The 21,069-nt window shown below is 37.6% G+C and overlaps 5 protein-coding genes across 5 annotated transcripts; 2 read left to right on the top strand and 3 right to left on the bottom strand.

Annotated features, from left to right (window-relative positions):
* Nucleotides 1–8,685: 8,685 nt before the first annotated feature.
* On the top strand, nt 8,686–9,381 carry LOC119980083 (basic leucine zipper 43-like). The gene has a single exon (XM_038822743.1). It carries the CDS (start codon nt 8,777–8,779, stop codon nt 9,290–9,292), a length of 516 nt encoding a protein of 171 aa, XP_038678671.1. The 5' UTR covers nt 8,686–8,776; the 3' UTR covers nt 9,293–9,381.
* Nucleotides 9,382–10,391: 1,010 nt separating this feature from the next.
* LOC119980093 lies at nt 10,392–10,843 on the top strand. Its single transcript, XM_038822755.1, has one exon. The coding sequence runs from the start codon at nt 10,568–10,570 to the stop codon at nt 10,715–10,717; it is 150 nt and encodes a 49-aa protein (XP_038678683.1). The 5' UTR covers nt 10,392–10,567; the 3' UTR covers nt 10,718–10,843.
* A 1,253-nt stretch (nt 10,844–12,096) lies between these two features.
* On the bottom strand, nt 12,097–12,942 carry LOC119981981 (serotonin N-acetyltransferase 2, chloroplastic). The gene has a single exon (XM_038825123.1). The coding sequence runs from the start codon at nt 12,668–12,670 to the stop codon at nt 12,116–12,118; it is 555 nt and encodes a 184-aa protein (XP_038681051.1). The 5' UTR covers nt 12,671–12,942; the 3' UTR covers nt 12,097–12,115.
* Nucleotides 12,943–13,286: 344 nt separating this feature from the next.
* LOC120013649 lies at nt 13,287–16,394 on the bottom strand. Its single transcript, XM_038865532.1, has 2 exons — nt 16,239–16,394; nt 13,287–14,298 (listed from the first exon to the last, which is right to left on the bottom strand). The coding sequence occupies exon 2, from the start codon at nt 14,270–14,272 to the stop codon at nt 13,493–13,495; it is 780 nt and encodes a 259-aa protein (XP_038721460.1). The 5' UTR covers nt 14,273–14,298; nt 16,239–16,394; the 3' UTR covers nt 13,287–13,492.
* Nucleotides 16,395–16,937: 543 nt separating this feature from the next.
* Nucleotides 16,938–20,618, bottom strand: LOC120013639 (LAG1 longevity assurance homolog 3-like). The gene is made up of 6 exons (XM_038865524.1): nt 20,341–20,618; nt 18,917–19,146; nt 18,610–18,765; nt 18,107–18,292; nt 17,423–17,607; nt 16,938–17,275 (listed from the first exon to the last, which is right to left on the bottom strand). Exons 1-6 carry the CDS (start codon nt 20,467–20,469, stop codon nt 17,244–17,246), a joined length of 918 nt encoding a protein of 305 aa, XP_038721452.1. The 5' UTR covers nt 20,470–20,618; the 3' UTR covers nt 16,938–17,243.
* Nucleotides 20,619–21,069: the final 451 nt, after the last annotated feature.

Below are 21,069 nucleotides of genomic sequence, written 5' to 3'. Positions count from 1 at the left end.
TGAACGTCATCTAAGATGTTCATGGTTTTCAAATTTTGAGCTCCTTAGTAACAAGAGATCATCCATTAATAATACATAAAATATTTATCAGAATATTATCATGTAAAATTTATATCAAATCTTTTTTACTACTTTATTCTGTTGATCAACTGTACAATTGCTCTCTTTCCCTCATTTCATTAATTATTAGTTGGCCTTGGGACTTGATTTCTCAAATATCCAAGTTCTTTGAATAATGGACATCACACAAACATACATACACTTTATTATATAAATATAAATCCAAAATCTTTGCTTAACCCTATGTTTTCTTAGAAAAATGGTCTTGTAATAGGTGAAAATCATTTGGGTTGGTCTTACTAAAGATTTTCCATGATTGTATGTTTAATTCGTTGTAATTAAGAAATATAATTAGATTAGTTAATCTTATAATTAATATCTATGTGCATTGTAGGTACAATACAATAAGAGGACAAAGAAAAAAGAAAAAATTAAAATTAAAAAACAAGGACAATCCACTGGAGAAGACAACCAAAAGAAGTAAAAATAAAATAAAACAATCTATTTATCATAGAAAAGTGGGATAAGATTCCTCGTAACATATTCACCAATTAGATTATAGGGGAGGAGCTGAAGAACACGGCGAATGAGGAAGCGCCATCTGTCATGAACCTCTGGTTTTCCCCTATTCTGGAAAGCTGATTGATTGGTGTCAGATATATCTATATCTATTTAGTTATTTATTGTATATGCAATTGTAAGAGTTGGTTCATGGTTGGCATTGGCTCTGCTTTGGGAAAACTAAAATTAACAAAGCAAATTAAAGAAATCCTATTCAAAGCAAACATGGGATGTGAAAGTTGGGGATTCGAGATCTCCTCACAACTTTAATTTTTTTTTAAAAAAGAATAATTTAATCGATACTATATTATTGATGATTATTATGTTGTATATGGCTCATACTTCTTCTGAGCTTAGGGTGGTGGACTGTACATATTTCATCGTTGTCTATAAACCTTGAACTTACTATAAATGTTCTCATTGTGAAACCCTAGTAGAAAGAATAATAATTGTATTCAAATAGAGTTTATAAATAAAATTTATCATCGTAGTCCGTGAATATAGGTAAGATTTGGTCGATCGAATCACGTAAAATCGTCTGTCTCTTGTGTGTCATCGATCTTGGTTTCTGATTCTCTATTTTTCCGCATCAATTATTTGCTAATCATGTTGATCGTGAACGTTTTTAATTGTTTCCACACAACATATTACTCTCTCTATCTCTGAATCCATACTACGAAGATGATGATAAAGTAAAACATGTACACAGTAGGCGAGGTCGGAGATAAGTACTCTATATAATAGTTGTCTAGCTATGACATTTAGATTGTAGAGATACAACTTAAAGATGACATGTTGGATTCCTGAATATATATGCCTTCAAAATTTTGTGACATTTATTCAAACACGTAATTGCAAAGTACAATTAGAGAAGTTTTTGTTGGGTGATAGTTCTCAAAGCTTTTTTTAATCAACCCCTTTTGGATTACTTTTCTCTTAACTTTTTTTGGCCACTAGAAGATGCCTCTTGAAAATTATAAGGATCCTTTTTTTATGGGGGTACCTTGAAAGTTAAAATTAATTTAAGGTACGAGATTCCTTAATAGCTGTGAGGCAATTGTGTTCCAACTCCTTGTCCCATCCCATAATATTTACCCATGTTAAGGGTGATCATATGATTGAAAGGTCTCTTGCACTTATTCATGCATGCAATAATGGGTAATTAATTAGTAATAATTACATACATGGTAAAATGTAAAATATTAGTGAAGAATCCTAAGAGATACTTGGGAATTGGAACCATGGCAATTAAGCATCTTGGTTGTTAGGTGTCTAAATCATTGATGGGCGGGCCAATTTACATACATCACACTTAATAATTTTATCCACCAATATTTGAAGCAAAAAATGACATGATCTTATGATTAATGGTGTCTTTTTCCTCATCACTCATGTTACCAATATCTTATCCCTATCACATAAATTGACCTAACATTTCATCTAATCTACCCAAAATATTTCAAATCATATGATTTTTGCAATATATCAATGTTACCTTAACACACCAATCACACTTCGACATTTCATTTCATGGAAATCCTCTCCACCACTTAGATCGCTCAATACTTTTCATCAAGCCAATAAGATTTGCAAACCAATAAACACTCCGCACCACACTAACAACATGTTACTGGGTCGAAATCCATGCGGGTGAAAATGAGACTCATAATCCCTCCCGAAAGAGGTCCTAAGCCCACTAGAATAGTAAAGCCTCAAGGAAATACTCTCAGGCCCCAGTTGATTCAACCTCCCACCTTAACAGGCAAAGAGCATAGATATAACCAACTGAGTTATTGTTCCGTGATTATTTATGTTCCAAATCTTAAACTCAAAACTCTACATAGTCTTAAACATGATTATGCGGTAAATAAAAACCCGTCCGAGTAATATTGGAGCACAAATTTTGAAGGGGCAAAGGTTGGGTAGCATCAATTAAGTTGGTCCATTATGACAATTAATGTTTTTTCCCATCAACTAAGCAGAACCATGCAAATCTTCCAGAAGTACTCACGAGATGATAGTATCTATATTTCTTGTTCCTTTCAAGGCCCCAGAGGGCCCAGACCGTATACATTTGGACTTTTGAACTTGGGGGCCCAATTGCACATTTGCACTGCTCATCAAGCCCTTTCGTTAGGCCCACAAATTTACATGCTACGGACAACTGAGTAATCTTTAATGAACGGATTCATCTCAACACATAAATCGTGATGTTTTAGAAAATTTGGATATTCAATGACGATAAGTATTCTTGTTCTGTCACTTGATGGGCTTTAATAAAGTGAACATTTGCAGCTTTTGCCTAAATTATGTTTTATGGGCCTCTGTAACTAGGCCCAGCCCACCATACAGATGTTTTTTTTTTTACGTAAGACTTGGCGTGGCAGAGGGAATGCAATGAGGAGCATCTCCGTGGTGGTTGGTGATAGTTTGATGATAGACTCGGTGCAGAGTGGGGATTGAGGAGCGAGAGAGAGCGTAGGAGTAAATATAAATTTTTTGGTACAAATATAAATTTTTTTTTTAAAAAAAAAATCCAAACAAGACCCTCTACATTTTTGTCGGACTAAATAAACCCTTCTACTTTGTATGTTAGGCTAAACAAATCCCTGGTACTCAATTCCATTATAACAGTGTTGATGTGGCCACTAAATATATGACATAAAGTTTGATATGATTACTACTAAGGTCGCTAACCACGTGATTATTCATTTTTTTCAATATCTTTTTTCCTCATGAATGTAGCTTTCTTTGGAATTCTAAATTTCAAGAATTTCACCAACCGAATATAAGAATCATTGACAAAAGGAAAAACATTTATTCCTAAAATATTAGATTCACAAACCAAACTACACCTAAATATTTTTCAAAATGATAAATCAACAACCCAAACAGCCTCTTATAAATTTATAAACAGATACACAAACATTCCAGTATAATAAAAACATGGAGATTAAGGGCTCTTTTTTGCTGGTTTTGATCGCTACTCTTCTGCTCACTGCCTCCTGTAAGTCTCTCTCTCTCTCTCTAGCATGTGACATTTTAATCTTATTTTTTACATATTGGGTTGAAAGTAGTTTTGGTACAATTACATTCCTGAAAATATTAGTTAACAAAAACTCAGAAAGTCATGAGAAATATTTCACTGAAATTGTTTATTTGCTTGGTTCTGGTTGTCATCTTGGTTACTAGTACATCTGGTTGGTCACTATTTCTCTTTCTCTTCTGCAGTGTATAACACTAGTCTTAGGGTCCGTTTATGGACAATTTTGAAAGTAGTATATATACTGTTTGAAAGGCTTAGTATGATTTCACTATTGTGCAGGCGTGCCGTTGCGGAGCATGTCAGGATATGAAATAGCCAGGGCGCCCGTTCGTTGTCCGCGCATGATTAACTGCACAAGTGTGTGTCATGGTTTCCCAAGCCAATGCATTGATGGACAATGCATCTGTGATCCGCCCCCGTCTCTTCCTACATCTACTACCTTGAATTGAAGAGATCGTTGATTATCTTCTTGTATGTGTATTTGGGGCTTCTTTGTTCTCTCGATGAGTAGAGATTGAGTTGGAATCAATAAAACCTTGTCCTTTTGATATGATATTCTTCTCCAACATCTGTACTGAAACTCCTTTTTTTTTTTGGGAAAGAATTTGAGTAGTTAGCGATAGCAGGATATGTAACCACTTCACGATAACCCAGTTGGTTGTCTTTTCGGAGTTAGAGTCTATGGTGTCTGAGATCGAAGTTCGAACCAATCAGTTGAGATATTTCTTTGTGGAATCCTGGTTATGTGGGTTTATCCCACTTTCAGACATCTATTCACATGGGTTTCGACTCAGTCTTATCTTATCTATCACCACTCGCCAGCATGGTGCGAGCTGTTTTGACGGCTTTAAGTTTACACCTACCAAAAGTGGTGCAGGCCTGATGCATCTTTGTGAATCAAACAATCCAAAACAGACAATATTGTTGACTGGCATGTATGAGGGAGTGAGTTTATGACAGAAATTGACATGCTTACGCCACTTGTTCATTTGGGTTTAGGTTCAAAAGTTGATATGATGACCGAGTGAAACAATACTTGTGCATTTCCACAACATACACACGCCGGTGTTGAGTATATGCTTCTCTTTATTATATTGGTGGGCCATATCTTTTGTGGTTCTCCGGGCTCTCGTAAAATAAATCCCTCTTAAATCTTAATCATATTCTCAAAAGAAATCCAAATTAATTATATATTAATCTCATCTTTATTTACTATTTAATTATGTTTTTTTAATTAATTGCACGATGAAAGAAGAATAATGTTGTTATGGCGACCTCTATCTAACCTAATATATTAATTCATCCAGAAGAATCGTCTATGTTCTAGCTCTCCACCCTGACACGTGGCACATTAAACAAATAAAGAGGTGTTGATTTGACAACTAAAACAACGTTAATAGTGGGTTAATTAACGAGCTTAATTAATAATTAATAAGCTTACGCAATCAAGGGGAAGAAAAAAAATAGAGGTGACCATATTAATAACATGCGTGCAAGTCTAATATATGTATAATTAATTTAATACAATAGATTATAAAATGGAGCACAAGAGGAAAGATTGAGAGATGATATGAACTTATCCTGTTTAGACCAATCACTACAAAGACGTAATGCCCTCATGAGAGAATCTGTAAAACTTGAGTCTTATACTTTTAAACTCCACCCTCAAATTTTAAAATATTTGAGATTAAAGTTGATTAAACAATCTTAAACACTAAATCCTAAAACTAAACTATAAACATTAAATCCCAAATTTTAAACCTTAAACACCAACAAAAAAATTGGTGACTGAGAATGAGATCATACAAATTTGTCATTTGGACATTTAATGTGTGTCTAAACTCGAACCGTCAGGTCCGCGTGTATAGAAGTTTATCACTTGACGACATGGTAAATTAGGCCAAAATCCAATACGTAGCCACGATGGTATTGCTCTTAGTGAGATTCAAACTTAGGAACTCTCGACTCCGTAGGTTTGGTCCCAGAGAGATCCACCACTAGACTATCACCTAAGTGGTTTCCAAACACTAAAACCTTAAACTCTAAATTCTCAACTCCTAAATCCTAAATCAATTTTAGTCTCAGTGATTTGATCATATGTAAGTATTTAAAAGTAAATAAACTTATATAAACCCCAATAAGAAGGTAGTTTATGTGTGTGTGTGAAGGAGAAGTTGATTTGGTGGCGAGACGTGAAAGCAAATTGTTGAATTATGCATCGAGTCGCTTAATATTATATAATCATTGAACTTTTGAATTACATTTAGATGTTAGGCTGCTGGTCAATAAAATAACCTCCTAGTCTCAGTTTCGTGAAGCCACCATGAAAGTAAGTACAATAAAGAGAGACCAATTTTCGTCCAACAATATTGCATGTACACGGTTTAATTATAATTTTTGCAATCCAATAGGGGGAACTCGATTAGGCTTGACTTGAGTTTGACCTCGCTCGAGCTCTAATTGAATTCAAGACCGACATTGGCAACCAACGGCTGAAACAAGGGATCTCAAAATAGGGTATGGTTCTTGATTTCCGTGTTGCCATTGATTTGTGCGAAACAATGGAATCCGCATGTAACACTCACTCTATTTAATTTCCCATTTGTTAAGTTTTGCATATCCCAACATAAGAATTGAAATTCATTTCTCTGCTCTCTTTTTTTTTTTTTTCCGAATCTCTCAATCTAAACACATTTACTTTTAAAGGGGACAGAGTTAGAGAAAAATGAATCATTTCGAGTTTGGAGTATTAAAGCAAGAGAGTGAGTGAGGATTTTGGGGTTGAGTTGATAGGCTGTTGGGGCGGTGCATAAGCCAATAAAAATGGACCCACCGGACAAATGGAATGGGGGAGGGGGGGGGCATGATAAAATGTCGCAATCATAATGTTGGCCGTTAAATCAAAGGCTCCCCGGCCGACGGCCGTACCTAGCACCTTTGGTCTGTACCCTTCCCCCGCTTTTGCTATCATCGATGACGAGCAAATAAGAGAAAACAGTGTAGCCGTGTATGAAATCCATTTTTGTTTCATCTTTTGTACTTTTTCCCCCCCACTAGTACCACATATGTGGTCGTTACTATGCATATTTATGTGTGCATCTAAATCTTAAATTCCAGCCTGTTTTGCCTCACTCATCAATGAGTGATGCGTAAAGTTAGGGTAAAGCTCGCCTCTTTAGTGTAGAGGGGCGGACTGCTACAGATAGTATTGGAACTGAGGCTCTAGAATTTAACAAGCGTATGTGGACGTGTGGGTTGCACAGGAACGTGAACTCTTAAGGAGAGTCTGTAACACCCGATTCAAATGGGCTATGCAAAAGGGCGGATTGTTACATCACCTTTAGTCGAGTAAGTTCCAACAATGGAAGAGTTAACTAATTGAAGAAAATAAACTAATCATGGACAAATTTGTTACGAATTTAGCAAGTCCCTTACGTTATACGTGCATCAGTTTCATGGAATCTTGTTCTTTAAATTATTCCAAAACCTTCTTTATATTAAAATTCAAAAGCCCTGTGGGAAGCATTTTGTAGTGGGGAATTACCTAAACTACTCTATCTGCTGTAATTTGTCATTACTTTTTTGATCTAATCTTGTTTTAATATTATATAGCAAGTGGATCTTGTTAGGATATTGATAGGCAACAATGCATCTATAAATAATTTGAAGTAAATTCATATTATACTACTCTTGAATGAGATACCACCATTTGTGTTTGGCTACAATGTTTTACACTTTGTTAGGTAGATTTGGCCATTAGGCATATGTACACGTGTACAATTTTTCATGTTATGCGTTCGTAGGACTAACAAGTCAAGGGTCCGTTTCGTTTGTTTTCTGTCATTTCCGTTTCTCGTGTTTTTATTTTTCCAAAAAATGTCTTTTTTTTTTGTTTTTCCGTATTTGTTAAAATGGGTAACAAAACGTATTTTGAAGATTATTTTCTATTTTTTTGGAAAATAAAAACAAAAAATGCATGAAAAACAAACATACCTAAATGTTTTGTTTGGAGCTTATAACCTTACTATGACTCTAATAGCATGTTAAATCAAGTATTTAATTAATGATTTGTTGAATGAACTTGTTTTCATGATATGCTACACATAAATGAAGCAAACAATGGAGACAAGAATCGATTTTAGAAATTTTGATTTAGGTGCTTGATTAAGAACTTCCACTCCTCTCCTCCAATGGCCCCCTTCAAGAATCCAAGTGCTCAATGACTCATCATAGTTGTAACAAAAATAGTCACAAATTTTGCTTGTTAATTAACTGAACTAATTACATTCCATCATCAGCCACAAGCTATAGATACATTAATAAAGTATGAATGAGACTTGTACACACCATGAGATAATTGTTATTCGGTTTTTCTTTATCATGCATGATCCCTTGCACATATACATATACACACATAAAAATATTGCCTTTAAAGCATAGTAGTGATGTAAGCATATATCCATAGACAATCATATTGCGATGCAAAAAACTGCCTAACCTACACTTCAGCAGTTAGTGCTCGAGTTATGATGTAGACAGTGAACCTCAGAACTTGCAAGAACAAAGAGGGGTATTTAGTGGCTTAGGGACATTCTGATGCTCAAGTCAGTAAATTTCTTAATAGTAATTCGAGAATCTGAATTCTCAATTCAGAGTGTGTATCTGGTATGAGTTAGAGCATTCCTTTTATAATGGGGTTGAGGCATGGGCGTTGAGATTTCAGCGAATTCTCATCCACACCTACAAGATTACATGATCACATACTTGTTGGATTGTTGGGATCACGATTTTTGTGTTTTTTGGGATTGCATATCGTTTGGATTCCTGCGAATTCTCTGTCATTCCTCTTTTCTTTGGGTTGACTCAACCAAAAAAATTTCTTCCCAAATCTTCCCTTTCTGCGCCCCCTATCATACTGATTAGGCATGACATTTTTTTTATCCACACTATCAATGTTTTTTTAAGTATCCTGGCCATAAATAGTACTGTTACTCTTGTTGTGGCCGAAATTGGCCCACTCTCCTCTATAAAACCCACCATTATCATGCCATTCTCTTCTGCCACTCTCAATAATCTTCTCCAATTAATACCAATCGCAACTTCTGAGTCATGCTTTCTGGTGACAATTCAGGACTCCACTTCTCACAACAAGAAAACCAAATCCCAAACTTTGGTTTTGGTCTGATGCAAAGCAACAACACACAATATTCCTTTAACTTCCATGAATTCACTCAACAATCCTCAACCACTGTAAGCAACAACTCCACCTCCGATGAGGCTGATGATCTCCTCCAACAGACCATAATCGACGAGAGGAAGCAGAGGAGGATGATTTCGAACAGAGAATCCGCTCGTCGGTCCAGGATGCGTAAACAGAAGCACCTGGACGAGCTTTGCTCGCAAGTTGTTAGGCTCAGAACGGAGAACCATAGTTTGATTGACCAGTTGAATCATGTCTCTGAGCGCATTGACAAGGTAGGTCAAGAGAATTCCAAGCTCAAAGAAGAAGCTTCGGATCTTCGTCAAATGCTCACTGATCTTCATATTGGTAGCCCTACTAATTACAGTACTGTTCTTAGAGTGCTTGAAGTTGATGAAGTCCCCTGCAGCACCGCAGAGATCTAGAGAATATAATTGAGGGATCAAATTAATATATAAATAAATGTATTTAAAATTTTATTTAATAATATAAATATATGTGTCTCTCCTTGTCTCTTTTGCTTGTATGAGATCAGGTAAAAAAAAAAAGACTGAAATAACATGTTTTTGACCAATTTTATGCACAAATTGAAGAGCTTATTTTGTGCAATGATGTATTCCAATCTGTCCATGGATCAAAAATTGCACTAACACAACCTCCCGTTTGTATTAAGAGTTAACATATCGAAGTTCACCATCTTAACCAACCAGCTATTGTTATATATACATGCACAATACGGTAATCAGTCTTATCCTCACAAACAGAGACTGTGTCGTTTGTTTGTGTTGGAAGTAATAGGACTACTTTTTTCAGGTGTGTCAAAAAGGTGATAATGGTGGTGGGGGTGCTGCTGGTGGTAGTGGCTTCATCATTGAAATTATTACTATTAGAAGAAGCAGAACATTCGAAAAAGGGTATATATATATATATTATATACACTATAAGCACCAAAATAATATAACTTTTTTGTGGAATTTTGCGAGGAATCTGTGCCTGTCTGCCTCACTTGTGCTGGAAAAGACGGCATTGTTTGAGCAGTTTTAGACAATGTCATATGGATTTGGATATTTGAATAGTGCAACCCATATCATTTGTATGTTCATATCATATATCAACTTTATCCATTGCTTTTATTCTATTTGTAATCCAACTTCTGTTTACACGGACAAAAGTAATATCCACACATGATATGTGCACTAATTTTGTGGATGAGGTTCTTAATATCGAGAATCACATCATACAAATTTACCCTTCCTATATGTGCTAACCGTCCGTACATATAAAAATTTATCACTTGATGATAAGATAAGTCATGTTAAAACCCAATGCGTTGCCAAAAAGATATGGCTCCCGGTGTCACTATTTACTTCTACTGTTTTGTTGCAACTTCGGATTACAATTTTGCAGGTTTTATTGGACTCATCAATTATGTCCAGCAATAGCAGAACTTTTTACGGCCTTATCCAAGCCCTGTTTGGACCCATAAAGCCCATCCCCGGCCGTCCTCCTCAATCCTCATGATAATCCCCAAAAGAAAAACTGCACACATCCCGAAACATTTGTTCCCCTTCCTCTCTTTCTAATCTCTATTTAGAGTGGAGAGAAAATCCCAATTTAAGCTTCAGGTGAACAACAAAATCCGATAATTTTCCATTTTATGAGGGCAGTGTGAGATAGTAGAGGTAAATATAGAGAACAAGATGATGCTGTTGATGGGCTTGAGCTTGCAGAGCATACTGGATCTGGCGATAGCAGGGTTTTCTCTGATGATTGGTTTCGGCATTTTCGGATTCATCGCTTCCTTTCTTTGCTCCGCTGCTTTCATCGAAAACGCCAAGGACGTTTCTTGATCCCAATTTTCCCAGGCACGATCTCTGTTTCTTCCTCGGAATTCAACATCTGATCATCTTGGTTGCTTAATCTGGTTAATTAGTTTATCGTTAGGGCTTTTGGGGGGGGGGGGGGGGGTGCTCTTTCACCACCTCTTTCGTAGATCTGCAACTTGTTTGATGATTTGATTCTTCGTCAATTTGACTTGATCGACCAATCATTCATTGTTTATGATCACGGCTTTGATTTTAATTATTTTTCAGTACTTTCTCTGATTTTTTTGGCTTTGAAGACTTAGTTTGTGAACTACATTTGTGGGTATCCTTTTGCTTGCCATCACCGTCTGAGGTTGTAGAAGAACCTTGAAACATGTTAAAATTCTCTGCCCAAACATATTGCGGATATTGTAGGTTTTGAGTCACGGGTTTACACGGATTTGTTCTTCGTAAATTGTCGTAAATGGTACTTAGTTCTATGAAAATGTTCAATGTGCGAGTAGCTGGACTTTGTTTATAAATCACCCGACAATCGACTGTAAGGCGATTAAAAACTAAACCGAATAAACTGAATCGTACAATAACTAAATCAATCGATTATTTTCAAAAAAAAAGAACTTTACATATTTTCTATAAAGAATTTATCAATAACCGAGAAATTGAAATAACCGACAATAATCGATTGATTGGTCTATTAACTTTATGTCAAATACCGAGAATAATCAATTGTAATCGATCGTTTTTATCCCTACCCGATTAGGTTATGCCAGAACGATATGAAATTTCGGTCTTGACACAAGGCAGATTGAACAAATTCCAATTAGGAATCAATTCTTGTTAAAACAACAAAACATTTCACGTTTAGGCTATGAAATGATCATTAATAGTGATAAATAGAGTTCTCACAATCAGTGTTTTGAAAACCGGACCGGACCGGCCGGTCGGACCGGTCCAACCGGTGACCGGCCACTTGTCCGGTCCGGTTGAGGTGCCAGAACCGGTGATTGGTGAACCGGGGTATTTCCGGTTGAACCGGCCGGTTCTTCGGTTGAACCGGTCAGAACCGGACCGGTTTTGACCGGTTCGGTCATTTATTAATGTTAATAAAATATTTTTGAAATTTTGTTATTTGTAGGGTTTGAACTCATGACCTTTTGTTCATTAAAAAAGGTTTTAATCACTAGACTATGAGATTTTTTTTGTTTAAAATGGTACTTTATTTGAATATATTGTATTTTTATGAAGTTTTCTTACATATTATATGCATATAATATAAATATATATATAAATAATTCATTACATTAAAACCGGTTCGAACCCGGTTTGAACCCCGATTGAACCTTTGAACCGTGAACCGAAGACTTTTCCGGTTTGATGACCGGTCCGGTTTTAAGAACCTTGCTCACAATGATATTGTTCTAGTTATTTCTTCTTTTTTTGTTTTCTGGAATACACCATTCCTTTTATGCCATCCGGGTCGGATACAAAACCCAATGGCCTATAAAACCCGAGTACTCGGGGCTCCGAATACAGAGCAATATTGATAATCCCCTTCTCTAACAACTCCTCCATCAACCGCTCCATCACAGCCTTCCCCAACCCGATCCCCTGATACGACGGGTCGACTACCACGTCCCAAATTATCGCATTGAACACACCGTCGCCGGTCGCCCTAGCGAACGCCACTGGCTTCTCGGACTTCTTGTGCTCGATCCACAAGAGCGAGTTAGTGTGCTCCAGAGCGATCTTGATCTTCTGAGGGTCTCGCCTGGGGAATCCGACTGCGACGAACACGGAATTCAGGTGGTCCAGGTTGAGGTCGGAGATCGTGCGACGGAAGAAGAAGCCTCGGGACTGCAGGTCCTCGTCGGAGATGGAGTATTTGCTAGTGATTGCGGTGGCATTGCGGGGAGGAGCGGCGGAGGGTTTGAGGAGAAGCGAAGGGTGAGAAGTGGAGATGATTCCGCGCAGAAGCATTGCGTGTGGTATGTGTTCGTGAATCCCTGAGAAGGTTTTTGTTAATCTGTGATTCAAAATTCTGTGGCTGTTATGGACGTTTGAGGGATACGATTACTCTGCTTCTTCAAAAGTGGAAAAGTGGTCACCGTTCGATCCTACACGATTTGGTAGGACCCATAATTTTTTACGGTCGCGATGAGCTATGTGGAGGCAGATAACCGACCAAGTTGGCCTCCCAAGCCTTGGGTAGCCCATTAAGCAACGAAATCTAAAATAAAGCACTCACTGAAAGCAAGTCAAAAGAAGTAAATAACTTCTTTTTTTACTTCTCTCTCTTTTTTTTAACAAGGAATTACCCAGGAAAATCTCATAAATCCCATATCACCATAACAGCCCATACCATACTAGTGAGTGGCGACATATAAGATTGAATCAAAACCCATGTGGATAACTTCTCGCTGGGAATGGGCCTGAAATCCCCGAGACACAGGAAAATCCCAAAGATATACTCTTTGCTAGTACGAACTCTCGACCTTAGCAACCAAAACCCAAAAATATAAGGCTATGACAACATCCATAGCCTGTAAATTGAGATATATGACAACATGTATAAGCTAAATTTATAATGGTTTACTTGACAGAGATGGACCAAGATGGGATTAGCACAACACATTCTGTATAACGACAACATTCTTTCCATAAATCAACAAGATGCAAATATAATCAAAACCTTGAAATAGAGGGATCAAACTCACAGAGAGAAGACTAGAATTACATTCTTAGCCATACCCTTTGTCAGATCTAAAAAAACCCAGTTCATCACATTTAAAATCCAGTTAATCAGGTATAAAGACGTTGCTGATATTTATCCTCCTGATCACCATACTGGCTAGTGTCCAAGCCAGGCAGCATTTTTGTGTGCAGTAGAGATTTAACCATAGCAACCACAGAGGGGCCATGTTCAGGCCATGAAACACTAAGAGTTCCCTTAATATGCTTGATCTCACATCGAGCCAAAAGGGCAGCAGCCAGCCCATCTACAACACTTCCTGATGGAAAATATTCCAAGTCCTTCAGTAACACAGGATCTCTACAACCATCAGCCAATGCTTTCCTTTCACATGATGTCTCCAGCTTGTAGGCATATGTCTCATCTGGTGAGAGCTTACCCCGGAAGCTCTTGCTCTGAATTGAATCAAGAATTAAAACCCTCTCAGGAATAATCTTTTCCCCAATTAGCAACTTTGCCACCATATGAGACCTCTCAGCAGCAATGGGGCACTGAACAGAAACTAGAAGAACCAAACTAGCAGCATCATTGATGGAATAAATGTTGCAAGATTTGTCTCCAAGTGAGGGTTCCACAGAGTTGCCTGAGAAGGGAATCTCAGGGAGTATGAGACTTCCAACTAGGGTTTTTGCGGTAACATGGTGAAATAGGTGGAGAGATGGGCGGGATATGGCAATAATTAGGAGAGATGGACGTAGAGGCTCTTCAGGCTTGGGATTAGAGAATACAAGGAAAGGAGAAGGAATAAGTGGCACTGGAGGCGTGAAGTTGCTGAGATCCTCTTGAAAGAATCTTGAAGGTGGAGGAATTTCTGTCAGGACATCTCCCATGTTTGAACTAGATGCAAGTTGAAATCCTGCAAAGTGATCAAAACCGATGCATTATTATGTATTAATATCAAATCTCACTGATAGTTAGTGACAAAGCACAATGGCAACAAAAATCACAAGCCCATCAGATTATAAGCATTTAGTATTGATAGCACATCCTTACCACTCTATTTCACAAAAAATGGCTGACAGTGTAAACTTTCTTGAACTTATCAAAATATAGCAGTAATCCAAAACAAGACAACCGATAACATCATACAAAATTAAATCAAAAGCATACCAAGATCCTAATAGCACGATGCACCTCACGCGCCAAAAGATTGATTACACCACCCAGAGTATCTTTCCTAAATAAAGACACAATCGGCTTTCTAGACATAACAATCTCAAATATATTTTGCTTCAGCGTCCAAAAAGACTGGCCAAAGCCGCTGGATTTTATGAGAACAACGAAGAGAGCGAGCCATTCGATAAGATGATTATCGTTCTTTGGCCCTGATGCCATGGTTGCAAAAATCGCTAGTCGGCCACTAGGCTGTTCATGGGGACTATGGATTAATTGGATTAATCGGGGACTAGTCGGGGATTAATTGAATTAATCGTTTTGAGTTTTTTTAATTAAAAATATATATATGCAATACATATCATATGTGTGTGTGTTTGTAAAAAACACAAGATAAATGAAAAGGAACACCACTAGCAGAAGAATCGAAGAACACAACAGCAGAGACTATCAGACAGAGTACAGAACATGAGAGGGTACAACTGTGCAAGAATACCAGATAGAATACAGAATCTGAGTCGACCAGCAGACTAGAACAAGCGACGAACAGGAACACCTCTAGAACCAATGAAGAGAATACAGAATAGCTCCAACAGAGACTAGAACAAGCGAATAGCAGAGAATACTCAGAATAGCAAAGAACCGAGTCCAAATCACCAGCGCCTTAGTCGTTTTGTACTCCCCAAAGCAATCGGTTGCAGCAACAAGCGAAGAACATACATATGCGAATTTTAGGGTTTCAAGCTATCAGCGATTGAAAGGTGAAGTCGCGTAGAAGACTAGAAGAGAGAGTTTTTGGGTTGTTATGACTTGGACTTGAATGAGAAATAGGGCCAAAAGAAGAAAAATGGGGCAAAATAAAAGGCCCATGCCCAAAAAAAGGCCTAACCCGACTAGGCCAACTATGCCCAATTTAATCGGACACCGATTAAGTGGCTCGATTACCCTCTAGTCGAAGCGGTAAGCCCCGACTAGTGACTAGTCGGCCGACTAGCCCGATTTTTACAACACTGCCTGATGCTCCTTCGGTACAGAAGTATGAGCCACCTCAAACAGCACATGATATTCCAATCTACATCCCTCACCCAAAAAGGAAAATACTACGGTTTTTTATCAGCTATCCAGCAAGAAAAAACAGAGAAGATTACACCCGAAATTAAGTTCAGGGTATCAGCATCTTCATGTTCATACCAAATTTGCATTCAATGAACATGAGCTATCAAACACAAACACATTATAGAGCTCCAATAAGGCATTGGAGACACTGCAAGAACAAATTTACACTTTTGAAAGAGAAGGAACTCTAAATCATGGCTCAGGGAAGTTAATTTCGCTCTCTCTACTACTAGCATTTTCCACCAGGCAGTGATAAAGGTACCGGTACAGAGACAAAAAGGCTACAAAAATCCAATTCGGCACACACCCAACACCGCATAACACAAGTTCCTAATTCCTACTCCTACATATACGAATATATGAACACTGCGAGCATATTTATTGAAAGTGAACACTCTTCGCCGCCATCCCCAAGACCTAGAGCTGCCTTTCTCTTACTCGATCGAAAAAAATTAACTTCGAAATCAAAATTCCACCTTCGTTTCCGACTCTCGGATTCTAGGTATTTTTGTTCAACACAAAAGTACCAAAATTAAAAAACGGGTTTAAGATCGAGAGAAAAAATACCTGATAAAAGGCCGAGAAATGAGAGCTCAAGCGATTGGCGTGCAGTCGAAGAAAACAGATCAGAGAAGAAGAGAGAGGTTGAGGGCAATTTGACGACCTCGCGCTGTCGGGAGAGCTGAGAAAAGCTTCAATGGCGACATTTTTTATTTGTTAAACAAAAAATATGCTGTAGGGCGAAAATTGGTATTAGACCCAAATCCAAGCCACCGGCTTGCCCGCTTTTATGGGCCAAAGCCCAAGAAACCCTTGGACCAACAGATATGGGTCCAAGATGTCACCAAGTCCAGGTATTAACGGGCTTATAGCCCTCACACTACCTCGAATGGACTCTGCAGTCTGCACTCACCAGCTGAAAGATCGGGTCTTCAGCATAATCGACTAACCTCAAAGTGCCTCTATGTTTAGCTGACTCCAGGATTCTGAGGCATTTTGTCGAACAGTTGTGTGCATACAACTTTCCTTCACTACAGTCTCTCAACAATCGTAAAGTTTTAACAAGTTCATGTTCTGAAAATTCATCAACTGTGTTCGTTTCACCTGAAATGAGGCTATAGAGCATTTGCTGAGTTGTGGCCTGTGGGGCAAGCCAATATGGGCTGCCACCATCTGCGCCTGATCCTTTCTCTAAAAGCTTAAGTTGACCTGGGTCTTCCTTGATGACTAACAATTCAACTTATGGACCTATTTACTGAACCATGATTGCACCAACAATCCTTTGGTAAAATACATCTCATAACAAAATCAAGCTACAATGACTTCAATTACAACAGACCTTCTTCATATACAACTGTTTTGTTTCAGCTTAAGAACAGTGATTTAAGCTATGGCCAATCACCATGTGCAGGAAAGATACAAGAAATGAGATCCTTTCTCTCAGTTTCAATGAACAAGGCATTCACAAGACATATTAACTGCTGACTCCTTGCAAGACTCAAATACCGTCACGTTTTTAATAATTCAAATCACCTTTTCTTGAATCATGCATGCGACGTCATCTTTTCTCAGTCAATCTTCATGCTCATCTTCGCCTTCAGAATCTGCATAGTAGAAAAGGGCAATAGGATAATAACCAAAACAGAGAATATAGATCTAACAGATACCCACAATGGCCATAAAAGTATGTTATTTTCGTGCCGGAAATATGCATGTAATTACAAGTCATCTAATGAATGAGGTCTGCTTACCAGATCGAATATCATCACTAATCTGGCCTCTTGCCTGGACTTGTTTAACAAGCATCCGCAACATCAAGACCCACCAATATATATGTAGAACAAGCAAGCAGTATAGGAGCGTATTGAAGACATAGTAACAAACAGGTCCATCCACCCCGTGTTTTTTAAAGTCCAAATACTGGACAATTTCATAGCTGCGGCACGGGAGGAAAAGAGAAATTACAGAGAAAATATCAGTACCTAGGACGAATAAACATATGAACAACAAAATTTAAGTAATTCATATCAATCTTTAAGATCTCGATTATACGTGAAGCATCCCCACCCATTGCGTAAATGAATTTTCTTTTAAAAGTAAAAGTTATCCAAAGGATATCATTAGTCTGTACAGATCTAGATTAGAGAGAAAAAAAAAAGGGCTTCTATACCTAAGATGTATCAAAAGAGTAGAAATTTCAAAGTGTGACAAATCTAGGGTTCAAAAACTGGAAAATAAGCAATAATACCAGAGTAAGTGCCTTCTTAATCAGTAATCACTTTAATCTTTTCACAATAACCAAGTAAATTCAAGATAAGAAGAAAAAAAAATTGTGTCCAGAGTGGGTCAAAGTACGATGACTAACATGATCCAATTGATAAAGCTGTTTTGGCAGATGACTTATTGACTTCACATTGGTACTAATTCATACAAACCTTGTGCTCCAAAGGACCCAGAATGGGTAGTAAATGAGGCGCAGTAAGAGCCAAACCAAAACAAAAAGAACAAATGAAACACTGGCCATCCTTTCAGCACCACTGTATAAAGACATCTTTCCTACCTCCAGAAAAACATCACTAGCATCATGAAGAGCCAAGACCACTGACCCAACACGAGCAAACCTGCAAGACAGGAGACATAAGGGAAAGCAGGGCATTCTTAAAGTACTAATCAGTAAAAGTTCAATAGCCAACATATATTTAGCGCTGCAAGCATAGGGAACCACAATTTTTTTACACATAAGCATTATGTTATCAGGGAGCCGACCCAAAGTTTTGGGATAAAAACTCAGATGATGACGATGATGAAACATTAAGTTATTAGGGATAATAAACTCCACCAAAATCAATCCATGTAGTTTTAAATCGGTGCCTCCTACCTTCATCAGAATCGTAACAAAACATGATCAAAGAACAAACAGAACATCATCAAAGCATACCTCAATATGTAAGAGAGGACAATGAGAATGACAGATACCACATGGTGACCCATCGACACCCCAAAGTCAGAACGCCTTGTTTCCCAGAAAATCAAAGCAAATATAGAGTACGTGTAAAATCCAGCAGCATACATGTAGACACCTTTTAATTTAAACCTGAAATTCAGAATATTTGCTCATCGAGTTAGTGATGGTGACCATATCATTAACAGTATGACCAATAGCTAGACTAGTTCAAGCCAATGTGAATAACTTAAATGAAACAACCCCTTCAGTTTGATTTGTTACTTGTAAGAGGGAATCTTACTTCATTTTTTGATCAGGCCAGACCTGCTCTCCTGGCCCAACCCAAAAGCTCTTTGTATTAGTAAACCATGGCTCATTATAAGTTACAGAGAGAGCTAAAAGCTCCGCCGAAAGAAAATACACACATTTCCATGCTGACTCCTTAAATTTTCTGATCTTCTTCCTTCTCTCAGCCGTCTCAACATCCAGCATTCGATGCCCCTTTCCGAAAATTAATCGTTTTCCCACTTTCTGTAACACGAAATCAGATTAACCAATTTAGTTTTTTTAAGCAATCCAGTTTGACCAATTACGTTGTTTCCTGAATGAATCGAAACCAAAAAGTATCAATTACCAAATACCATAACCTATAACGAAATACGTCCACCATAAAACATGGGACTCCATATCTCAGATACTTCTGCAGTCATGTCATGAAGACTAACTAGAATTGATTGACACCATCAATGTTCATTGTGAAATAAATCAAATCCACCAAAATTAATAGACAATTTAATTTCTGTTTGAAATTATTTTCATGTATATTCCCTCACCTGCTCACTCATATGAGTTGTTTAACCTTTACCCGATTGCTTCACCTTGTATTCTACAAGTTTGTGATAGTAAGATTTGAAATTTTAACAAACTTCTTTTGGATTTTCCTCTAATAGGAAATAAACATCTTAGTTAAGGGTACCACTACAAAGCATGGAAGAATGCTAGATACGGGAGAGAAAACTCCATGATTCGAACCAAGCTAAGCCAAACTCAAGTTAAAACAAAATAGGAAAGCTTAGTTTCTGCTCAATTCAAGTCAGTCTAGCTCTACTGAATAGCCTGGAGTCCCATTCCCATGTTAATTACCGGGAAAGCTCTGACACATCAAAGTTTGACAGCTCCCATCCTTTTGTTTCTAAAACTACTTATTCAACTCATCAAACAAGAGGTATTTAGATATACATACATATATATATATATATCTGGCGAAAGTATGGATAACACAGAAGTTTGAACTACATAATGCACTGATGCTTTAGAATCAAAGGGCCCTTGATGCAATTCACATTATTTATAATCTTTGAGGTTGTCATTTGTCTTGCGAAAAGTAACACAGTTTACAAAAAGAATAGGCTGAAACATTGCATTCTCCATTATTTCTTTGGTCAAGATTCAATATAAATTGAATAAACAGATATGACATGAGTGATGAGACTAAATCAATACCTATGTCAACTGGTACAATCAGCATTGGAACCCAATTTCAACAACATATGAATATAAAACCCTACATAAACTCCCAACAATAAATTCAGAAACCAATATCATCAATGACTAAAAACAAGCAAAAAAATCAACCTCCATGTACAGATAAAAACAAAATAAATCCAAATTCCATCCAAATACACTTTTAATTTAAGCATTGCAACTTAGTTACGGAAGGAGTACCTCAAAAACAAATCTGTCTAGAAGGAGTCGAACAGAAGGAAAGAAGAGAACAAAGAACGGCAGAACAATGAAATCCTCATAAACCGGGTACGATTCATGCTCCCAATCAATAGACTTAACAGGAGCCATATCAGATATTCCTTCGAATTGATCAATAATTTCTAGGGAAACAAACAATCAGCGCCCACGGATCAAACAAAGCAATCAGAGATATCGCTGTGCCTCTGTCTATCATCCTCATTTGACTACTCTAAAAAGTTGAATAAGAGATCATTATTTTACTTTTACTAGTTGACTTGGGGGTTTTCTAAATTGCCGCCACTTCTAAGGAAAAAAACAAAACACGAAATTTTAATGGCCAGAGGATTGCCACGTGACAGTTGAAGGGACATTGATATGATTGCTAGGGTAGGAAAAAGTGATGGGCCGGCAGCAGGCCACCCCATTCTTTCGGGCCCATTTGGATCCCCTTTCTTTCTGGCCCATTTGAAGTTTGGACTAACTAGTTGGCCCGATTTGATTTGTGGACTAGGTACAACATTCGGGCCGTTTTCGGGTTGGCCCACTTTACATCTCAACCATAATGCAAGCTCATTCAAGGGTTTGAAATGATCAAGAACCCTTACACATGCAATAAAGATATAGAATGAGACTTGCATTTAACGTATTGCCGAATTTCTTCTAGTAGCCAGCTTTGCACTTCTGCTACTTGATAATCTGTGTAATTAA

This window comes from Tripterygium wilfordii, chromosome 2 (genome assembly GCF_013401445.1).
Source record: "Tripterygium wilfordii isolate XIE 37 chromosome 2, ASM1340144v1, whole genome shotgun sequence".
Taxonomy (NCBI): Eukaryota; Viridiplantae; Streptophyta; class Magnoliopsida; order Celastrales; family Celastraceae; genus Tripterygium; species Tripterygium wilfordii.
Note: the sequence above shows the minus strand (reverse complement) of the source record. Positions and strands in the feature narration are given on the sequence as shown.